Source organism: Amborella trichopoda, chromosome 6 (genome assembly GCF_054954075.1).
Source record: "Amborella trichopoda isolate Santa Cruz 75 chromosome 6, AtrichopodaSantaCruz75HAP2 v2.0, whole genome shotgun sequence".
NCBI lineage: Eukaryota > Viridiplantae > Streptophyta > Magnoliopsida > Amborellales > Amborellaceae > Amborella > Amborella trichopoda.
Genome location: NC_142341.1, coordinates 579,923 through 590,377, shown reverse-complemented (window position 1 = coordinate 590,377; position 10,455 = coordinate 579,923). Strand labels below are relative to the sequence as shown.

At 35.1% G+C, this 10,455-nt stretch overlaps 1 protein-coding gene across 2 annotated transcripts; it reads right to left on the bottom strand.

Moving 5' to 3' along the window:
* Nucleotides 1-484: 484 nt before the first annotated feature.
* Nucleotides 485-9,590, bottom strand: LOC18434633 (beta-glucosidase 31). 2 transcript variants are annotated; one of them, XM_020667327.2, is made up of 12 exons: nt 9,424-9,590; nt 9,228-9,344; nt 9,057-9,132; nt 8,750-8,821; nt 6,282-6,369; nt 5,285-5,540; nt 4,583-4,698; nt 4,096-4,316; nt 2,831-2,856; nt 2,514-2,610; nt 2,260-2,368; nt 485-971 (listed from the first exon to the last, which is right to left on the bottom strand). In XM_020667327.2, exons 3-12 carry the CDS (start codon nt 9,115-9,117, stop codon nt 749-751), a joined length of 1,269 nt encoding a protein of 422 aa, XP_020522986.1. In that variant the 5' UTR covers nt 9,118-9,132; nt 9,228-9,344; nt 9,424-9,590; the 3' UTR covers nt 485-748. The 2 variants fall into 2 exon arrangements, with proteins under 2 accessions (XP_020522986.1, XP_006844762.1); XM_006844699.4 differs by having other exon boundaries at nt 9,428-9,590.
* Between the last annotated feature and the right edge of the window lie 865 nt (nt 9,591-10,455).

Genomic DNA, 10,455 nt, shown 5'->3' with positions numbered 1-10,455 from the left:
ATATTTTACTTTTTATTTTTTATTTTATTAATATATACAACATAACAACGTTTTGGATGGACTACTATTTTATGAGAGTGTATAAAGTGACCATTTATCTTTTGTATTTTGAAATCACAATCATTCTCGTCTCTTAAATTTTAAAATCTCAAACCGTCCAATATGGCATCTAATGAATACGAATGAAAATGATTGTGACCTATGTACAAAAAATGAATAACATTTTTTCAGACAATCCCAATTTTATATATTTTGGTGTTTGCGGTTTCATTTAATTAACTACAATCCAATTTTATATATTTTGGTTTCTTTTTTCTTTTCTTTTTTGAAAAATAATCCTATACCTTGGTTCTTGTTTGTTATTTAGGTCTCTCACACAAACATGCATACGTGCATGAGAATACATGCATACACAAGAAATAGGTTCTCATCCCTTATAACAAAGAATAAAAAAGGCAGGAAGGTAGCGCATTGTATAGAGAGATTTATGATACGAATGCTAAATTTCACTCCACATCCAACAAGACTTAAACTTACACTCTGCCATCCAACAAGATTAAACGTCGATCTACAAGATATCATAGTAAGAAGCCATAAACACCATATCCTCCTTTAAGGTCACTGCCCCATCATAGGCTAAAGTTGATACAAAACATGGCGCCTCCATGGCAAAATAGCCTAACGGAGTTTGCAATCTTATTCATACTGTGAAGTAGAGAACTGGAGGTCTTTGCTTTGGATTATCACCTCATATATAGGATGAAAGCTCTGTTTGGTACACATGTCTCTTAACTTTGCTTCCCTCCTTTCCATGAAGGAAGTTTGAGTACCATATAGAAGAAGGGGTGGGGTACCTTTCGAAGTTTGCGTCTTCGAAATCCACATAGTAGAGACCAAATGCCTTTCCAGCAGCAAACTCAAAACAGTCCACAAATGACCATACAAAATACCCTTCAACATTTGATCCATTCCTGAATGGGAAAAGAGGGTTTATTGGCAAGTCCGAAATTCAAGATCAAGTTTTAAAAGCACCTTCACCAAGATGTGCAGTTGAAATTGGCTTTTTGAGAAAGTTATAACCTTAGCTGTAACATATGGAGTTCAGTTGTGTAGTAAATTTTGGTTGATTTCTTTTTCTCTGATGGGTTACTTACATTTATTGTTTGTTGTATACAATTATGAAGCTTTAAAAAAAGGAATTAAAAAATAAAAAAAGTGTCATTGTGCTAAAGTTTTGGCGATTTTCAATGAACTAAGACTTCGAATTTGAAGGTACCAATGCTTTAGAAGAGAAACTAAACTGAATAATTGGGTGACCTTTCCAATCAAGCGGTTCCTGATGAGAAAATTGATCAACTCTCTCCCTTTTATTCATAACAATGTTTAGAAAAAAGGTCATGCGATACATCAGTTAATATGCATGGTTTGGTCCTTGACCAGTATTATCAGATTAGCGTTGCTCTTGCTAAAGTATTAATATCATGAGTGCCCCAGATATATTCAAAATTTGTTAAAACTGCCTATACAACATTAAATTTTTTTAGAAATACAGGCTACTTCTCCAAGGTAAAGGTAAGGCAGCAAGGAAGCACTCTCATCGAGACACCTCCCCTTATACGTCGCCAATACTTAAAAGTGTCAGGGCCTACGGCGTTGATTTATGAACTTCACAGGCCTTGCTGCTTGACTTGCTTTGAATGAAGGTCGTGTAGTAACGGAGGAATGAGATTCAAGTCGAGCGACAAAAGGAAGTGCAACAAAGATGACAATCCGACTCATTCAGTTGCTTGCTATTCAAATTTTGAAAAGTGTTATCATTTACATTGATATATTTTAAATAGATCTTAGAGCATTTTTTATTTTTTGGCTTTTAAATGCACCCAATCACTTCTCTTGAATAAACCAAGGAGCTGAGGCATTCATCATCCACATTTATTTTGGAAATGGGCTGAGGTTAGAGCAGTAGTACCTCCAATGAGGCAAGACAATGACCCATAAAGAAGTCTTGGATTCGATTCCCACATGGTTAGGGGCCCTCAATTTCCACTTAATTACCCCCACCCCACACCCCACCAAAAAAAAAAAAAAAAATTTACAATGATCGATATATTGGCTTATAACCACCTGAGATCCGATTAAGATCATGATATCCATTCTCACTAACACTTCCAAAAGAAATTGAATTATGATTATGCATTGGTGAAGTAGAATGTACGTGAAAAACCTTTTAACCTTTAGGTTAGAGTTTATTGAGTGTACCTTATAGAGGTGAGCAAGGCATCCAAGTACCCTTGCAAATACTGAACCCTAGGATCATCATCTCCACTCTCAAGAGAAGGAGGGGTATTACCATGAGGCAACGCTAACCCTGAGGAGAGATTACACATGTTACATTAAACAAACAGCAAAATCTTTACTATAGGTGTGAAAAACCTTAGTTCTTTTACATTAATCAGATTATATAACGTCCATTTTTAGGCCTTCCAGAGAGAGAGAGATGTGTAGGGCTTTACCATTTTCATGTATAAAGATCGTGACATCTTTGTAAGACTGCTTGAAGTATTCCAACAAGTCACTCATTGCTGAAGGAAAAGATTCTTGCTCCCCTTTCTACCACATGAAAATATATACCAGTAAGTAGTACAAACAAATATACTGCAACAGCGCTTGGCTGACAAAATCGTTTCGGGCTTGGGCCAGGCTTGAACTTCATTTTAAAAAGATTGGATCGGGCTCTGGCTATGTATGGCTCCCGGCTAGAGCCGGGCCTGTTAGCAGCCCTACATGCAACAAAATCAGGGCTTCATCACATAAGAGGTATGAGAATTACCTCTTCGAATGGACTGACACCAGGAACTGCAATTAAAATTAGCACAACATTATTTTCAAACAAAAAATGAAGTATGTTTAGATAACAATGTGTTATATAAAGCATTGGAATTGAACATTTTATACAAGAATATGGAAACATTCTCTGCATATTTTCATTGCTAGTGACCTGAACCATCCCCTGAAAACGAAAAAATAAATTGGACCGAAACAGTTAACCGGACATGGGTCCGAAAGCGGTTTAATCAGTCAAACCATTAAACCGACCGATTCAGCCTTTCTAACTAGGCAAGTCCCGAGCGGTCAAAACAGCGTTGAAAAGAATAAAAAAGATAAAAAAAAAAAAAATCTACTAAAATATGAAAAGCATATAAAAAATGATTAAAACAAAACACCATCAAATGAAGTTGAAAATTATTAAAGAAATGGGTTTTAATGAATCTATTTTTGAATTAAAGTGAGTATTAATGACCAAAACAATTTTTAATATTTACCATAAGAGTAATGATCCTATAGGACCCTCCCCCACCCATGTGTGTAGGACCCTAAATGATCGCCATTAAAGTTGACACGGATCTCTAAAATATGTATCACATAGGTGTGAAACTTGACTTTTCGAGAGATTTGTACCAACTTTAATGGTGATCCTTTAGGGGTCCTACACACATTGGTGGGAGAAGGTCCCATAGAATCATTTCTCTTACCATAATATAAAGAATATTAAAAATTACATTACAAACCAATTCCTTATTTTTGGGAATTTATACACTTTTTTGAATTTTTTTTAAATACCGGTAAATTAGCGGTTAGATTGCCCGGTTTTTCCAAGAGTGGGATCAATAAATCACTAAGGCAGTCAAATCGAACAATCATCAACAAAGAAAGCAGTCTAAGTTAATAAGATAATTTCGCTTAAGTATCTCCTCAATTATTTATCAAAATATGGCCAAATTTACCATGCTTTGGATATGGAATATTGGACAAGAAAACAATCGATATGGATTTGGAACCTAGAACAAACGGAACAAAGTGAGTATTTTGTAAACATAATGCTTGAGGAGATGCTTGAATGAAATGATCTTTTCAAAGTAGCCACTCTGTTGATCAATAGATTTATTTGAGCATAGCACTGATTTCTTCTTTTAGATGGCTTGACAATTTAATTGATATTTTATCAACAAATTTCCAGAGGATGATTATAAGACTTCTAGTACCGACTACTTCAAACATCACAAAGAACAAGTATGTTGGATCTCAAGAACTCACATGAAACTCTGGCATGAACATCAGTAATATAATCTGTTTGATTCATATCCCAGTTGCCAAGATCGTCGTGCACATAAAATATTGTATAATGATTGAGGCCAATGAAATCAATGGAGCTCTTTAGCAGTTTAGACTCCTTTTCTCCAAAAGTCGGCAACCGAGATCCCACGATCCGTCTCATAATCAAGGGATAATCTCCATGTACAAGAGGGTCCATGAACCTGTTTGAGAATCGGTAATTGGCATGCAACAATGAATATCTATCTCATGCATAAGCACACATACACAAGTTTCAATTTTGTCCAACACTTGTGAAACATGGGCAAAGAAAGGCCAAGTCATGTATTTCAGTACAAACACGAAGGGTTCGATCCTGTGACCTCCATCACCGAAACTGTAAATTCTTCCCTTAAGCCGAAGCCTAAGCCTAAGGAACGGCGGGGGAGGCCGTATCTGGGGAGAAACATGGATATATGACTATACTTACCATCCAAATTGAAAATCAACTACTCTTTGGGTTGCCGCGACATCCTTGGAAGAGTTTGTAGCAGGTAGAAACCAGGGTGACATGAGTGACAGTCCAATTGAACCCCCTTGTTTAGGCTGCACAGAACTTCAGATTTTTGTAATTCATCACAAAGTGGGAAAGTATTATATAGGGACGTAGTTTTATAATTCTACACCTCAACAATCATGGTAAAAACCATTTGTGGAGCTAGAAAGCACAGTTCTGGATTTAATAATTAAAAAAGACAGTAAATCAATCATCTCCACCTCAATGATCATGGATCTGAAGAAAAAGTAGACTTCAAATGCTAATAATGGTCCATCTTCACCATCTTTTTGCAGATATTCAATTTTTTCAAATGCTAATAATGGTCGATCTGCACCATGATTTTTCAGATACTCCATTTCAAATCTTTAAAAATTTTCCATATCCGTACCATTTTTCGATCTTCAAAATTCTAATTGTAGGCAAATATATATTTGCCTATCATAAGGGTTTATGGTGCTAGAACTGGATTTTCCAGCAGACATTTGTAGTGCAACTATACAAATTTTGTAATGCCATGGCCCTATGAGAATTGCACCCAGAAAAAGTAATTCGAGTCTTTCTAGAATTCGAGTCTTTCTAGAAGATCTATAATTGGAAATGTACAAAGAGATTTGCAAAGAAGAAAAAGAAAACCTGGTATCTTTCTCTGTATAACTGAACAGCATTTGCATGTGATAATAGCACGTTATGAGCAGTAAGGTAGCCATCTACTGAAGAGTTTCCCTCTGAGCAATTAAAAAATGAAGGAATCGAGCAACGATACGGTGCGGCCAAACCCACATCATAGCCAGCGAGTGTGAAAAAATTGGGCTCATTGAAGGTGCTCCAAGCCACTACTCGGTCCCCGAATTCTCGAAAACAAACTTCTGCATATGCGGTGAAGTCCTCACTGATATAACAAAAACATAAAAAAAGTGAGATTGTTTGTCCATGGAAATCAGATAGGAAATTGATTGAGATGTAGTATAGTTCACATTGGAAACTGAAATACTCAAAAAAAGAAAAGAGAAGTGTGTAGGAAATTGTGAGCATCTTCTCAGTCATCAGGCATGCACCTGCATTGGTTTTCGAAGTATTTAGGGCCCGAAACACATCCCAAATCACTATAAATCTATTTTTGCCTCTGTCCATGAATATAGATCTCCAAAATTGTTTAGAATTTATGATCTTTGAAGAATTAAAATGAGCGGTCCAAGAAAAGTATAGAAAATAGACCACTTAGAGCTTATTATTTATTTTTTAAATTTAAACCTATTATTATTGTTATTGTCATTATTATTATTTTATTTTTCTTATATTCATGATCGTGGTGGTCTAGATGATGGACCCACAAAACATTGCATCCAAAATCCAAATCCATCGACGCGATGGATTTTGAGAGGGCGGACTTGCCATAACAGGTACGCCCCCGAATGCATCTAAACCTTACCCATAAGCAAAGCTATAACAAAATAATATTTGGAACTATAATCACTTAGTGCAACACTATATATAACAAAATTTGAAAAACAATATTGAGAGAAAGGCTCGAACGATGATGATGATGAATAATGAGATTAAAAAGCCGACCTCAAATAATTAGGATAAGACTCTCGATATGAATTTAGAGAGAAATGAGGGGATGGCTTACATTATTCTTCGGTCTACCCATCCCCCATACTCGTCTTGAAGTGACTGGGGCAAATCGAAGTGGTATAGGGTCACATGTGCTGCAATCCCTGAAGAGTTTAGAATCATCCAAATGTGCAATTAGAAATAAAACTAAGGCACAAGTAATATATAATAGAGATTTATTTCCAAGCCAACAAGTTGAGTAACTAAAGTTGCAAACTAACAAAATATAGAAATCAGGCTTTGTTTGAGGGCAGGATAAGTAAGAGTGGCACAGAGCCAGGCACGGTTGGGTCAGGGCTGGTCCGGTCCCAAACCTATGAGGTTGGCTATATCCGAACCTGACAAAAGGGACCCTAGCTTATGCCTCGGACGTACTTTTGGGCTCGGTGAGATAGCTTGGCCCAACCCTTGTTAAAGGGATCGTGCCGAGCATAGGGGAATAAATATATATGTTTTTTTGTTTTGTAAAATTCATGAAAATAATAACCCAGCCCGGACACTGGGGTACTAGATTTTAGGCAGTGGCCTAGGCCTCGTTCCAAATTTAGTGATTTAGGACTGGGCATTTCCTGGTTAGGTTGGGCAGACCAAGCTTGGTTCAGTTGAATAAGTAGTGAGAGGTAATGAATAAAGCTCCAACATAAGTTGCGCTGGCAATGGGCCGGGAGGCCTATCCTGGCCTAAACCTTATAAGCCTAGGCCCAAGACCCAAGAGTTGTCTAAGGGTCAAGCCACCGTAGCTAAAGCCATGGCTAGTCCAGCCTCGCCTATCATTTTCTCTCTTTTTCTTTTTCTTTTTAAATGTTTTATTTCTTGAATTCAATTAGGCACGGCTTGAACCGGGCCATGGTCAGGGCCAGGCTACATAGTCAAGGATTTAGGGCAGGATTGATCAAGGATTCCTTTAGACCTGTCCCTAGCCACAGCTGGCGCTCTAGTGATCCAGGCCAGTCGTGGGCCAGGGCTAGGCCATCCCCTAAGCACGCATTAGGCTTCATACATTTAAAAAAGTATACAAAATATACAGTTAAAAAAGTCTACAAAATATGGATTAAAACAACTTATTTTAGTTGAGAAACATTTAAAAAAAATCTAAAAATTATAAAAATCGGAGATATGGCCAAAAAATAAAACTTATTAATCTAATCTTTTCCAATTGCATCTAAATCATATATAAATATTTAATACATCAATGTTCTATTTTTATTGATATAGGATTTTTCTCATTTTTTTTAAGTTGGCCTAAGTTGTACGGGGTAGACTTCAAATTTTTTTAAATGGACAGTATAAATAATGTGTTACTAGATTTACTATATTTAAGACTTGAGATCCACTCTTATTTTCATATCGATATATCTTGCAGTCGATATTAATCGATTATAGAGTCTTCTAACATTAAAACAATCTTTATGGGTGGATTTTTTAGGTCCACCATGAGTCGATATTAATCGATTATAGAGTCTTCTAACATTAAAACAATCTTTATGGGTGGATTTTTTAGGTCCACCATGAGTTGATATTGATCGATTATTGAGTTTTTTAACATTGAAACAATCTTTATGGGTGAATTTTTTAGGTCCACTATGTGGTTGATACCTTACATCAAATTTTTGGAATATTTAGTATATTTAAAGAAGAGAAAAAGGGTTCGTAGGCTGATAAGATTTGAATAAGAAGGGGTCCAAAATTGGAGAGAAACTATAAGTACTTGCTAAAGTAGCTGGATTTTATAATTCTTTTTTTTCTTTTTTTTTTTGAAAAATGATTTTATAGTTTTTCTTTTACTTCATGATACTGCATCCTACTGTAGAGTTGTAAAATTTTTTCTTTTATTTTAAAACTCTTTTACTTTATGATATTCCTATTGTAAAATTTTCTTTTATTTTGAAACTCTTGTACTTTATGATATTCCTATTGTAAAATTTTTTCTTTTATTTTAAAACACTTTTACTTTATGATATTCCTACTATAGGGTTGTAAAATTATGAGTTGTACTATCTTTTATTATTTAATTAAAAAAAAAAACAGATGATTTACCCAAAAAAACAAAAGAAAGTCACAGGCTGTGATTTTGGCTGAGCAGCTCCACGCCAAGTCACGGGATAGTTGTTGGACTCCTAATTCATATATATGGTATGAAAGTGCAAACAATTTATATGCTTTATCAGAGCCTCTTGTACATAAACATTGTGATTGTGCCTCATGCAGATTGAGATGTTTGTTTATAATAGAGCAGAGGTTCTTATAGAAATTTTAAGCTGTTTCCTTTCTTTTTTTTTAGTTAGAGAAAAAATCAGTTTTTCATTGCTTACAAGTCTCTATCTAGTGTTGTTGGTAATAGTTGCTAGAAGTAAAAAAAAAAAAAAAAAACATAGAGAGCAGTTTAAAAATGTTTGCTGGGTTTTGTCGTGGGTTATAGAGGTAACTATGTTCCGTAGAGAGTTGCCATGGTTAATGATTTCATCTAGAGAGAGAGAATCCTACCATGGCTGTGGAGCTCATCAAGGAGACTGTTGTAGTATTTTAAACCCAATGGATTCACAGCTCCACGTCCATCTGCAATCCAAAGCCCCAACATTTTATTCATTGGGTTAGACCTCCACACCATTTTTCTTCTAAAATAACTACATATATGAATCTGCAAACAAAAAATAAAAATAAAAATAAAAAGGAAAAATAAATAAAGGAAAAACCTTTTTTTGTTATTTTAAAATATAGAAGCATCGATTAATCGCCCCCCAAAAAAAGAAAGGAAACGATTGATTTCATCTACTAAGATCATGATCATTACCAGGAATGAGCCTAGACCAGGCTATGGAAAACCTGTAGGCGTCCAAACCCATCTCATGCATAAGCTTCACATCTTCCTGGAAACCACCAAATTCGCTCTCTATTTGTTGTCTTTCATAAGGCCATGGCCATTGCCATTGAAGAAAGTAAAAAAGCACATAAAACACAATACCTTATATTTGTGATATTGATCAGCGGCCACTTTAAGTTTATCCGAACCACGTATTCCATCTGGAAATGTCTCTTCAATACTGGGTTTTTTCCCATCCTCTTGTGCTGCACCCTCCACCTGCACAAGAGAGAGAGAGAGTCGAAATGAGAAAATTCGAGGTGGGTGCAGTGTGTGTGTGTGAGAGAGAGAGAGGTACCAGCCTGCAATGAAGAAGTGCCCGCACCAAATAGAAAGGCAGGAGGGAAGTGGTCTCTTGTGAGATGAGAGAGAGAAGCTTGAATCTGAGGAGAGAGAAAGAAGAGGAAGACCAGAAACATGAAGGGCCTTTCCATCTCTCTCTTTCTTGCTGTCTCTGTAGCCCATAATATGAGCCAGACAGAAAGGAAATTTAAAGAGTTTAAAAAAAAACATGTGGCCATGTTTCCACGCTCCACCTCGGTGTTAAAGATAACATTGGCACGACCACCACTGTAAAACTCATGTGGCCATGTTTCCACGCTCCACCTTGGCCCACTGATTTCGTAGTTCGTGCCATACTTAAAGTCTCCATTTAATATACAACTGTATTTTTCGAGAAACATCAGATTTTTTTTCGAAAGGGTATGCTTTCCGATTAAGGTGCACCTCCAAAATGTTATAATCATTTTGATGTAAAAAATATGTAGGATTATTTAAAAATTTATTTTTATATCTAATTATAAAAATTTAAATTTTAAAAATAGTTAAAAATAAAAAATATTGAAAATTGACGGTCTAGATAATATGTTGCAAGATACATTATTTCTGAAATATATATATATATATATATATATATATATATATATATATATATATATATATATATATATTCATACATCTTGATGCCAATATAGTCAATTACAATATTTTTCAACATCAAAACAGCTTTTTTTGATGAATTTTTAAGGTGCATATGTAGTTCTACATTTTAAAGTTGCAACTTTATATAAACCTTTTCATTTTTGAGTGCATGGTTTCTATAAGGTTGCTACAGTAAACAAATCAAATTAAGGCGATAATTTTGATGTAAAAAATACTTAGGAGTATCTAAAAATCTATTTTTATATCTAATTATAAAAATTTAAACTCTAAAAATAGTCAAAATCAAGTAGATCTATAACCATATGAAAATTTTGAAAATGGACAGTCTAGATAATACGTTACAAGATGCATTATTTTTTGGACAAATTATTATTATTATTATTATTAT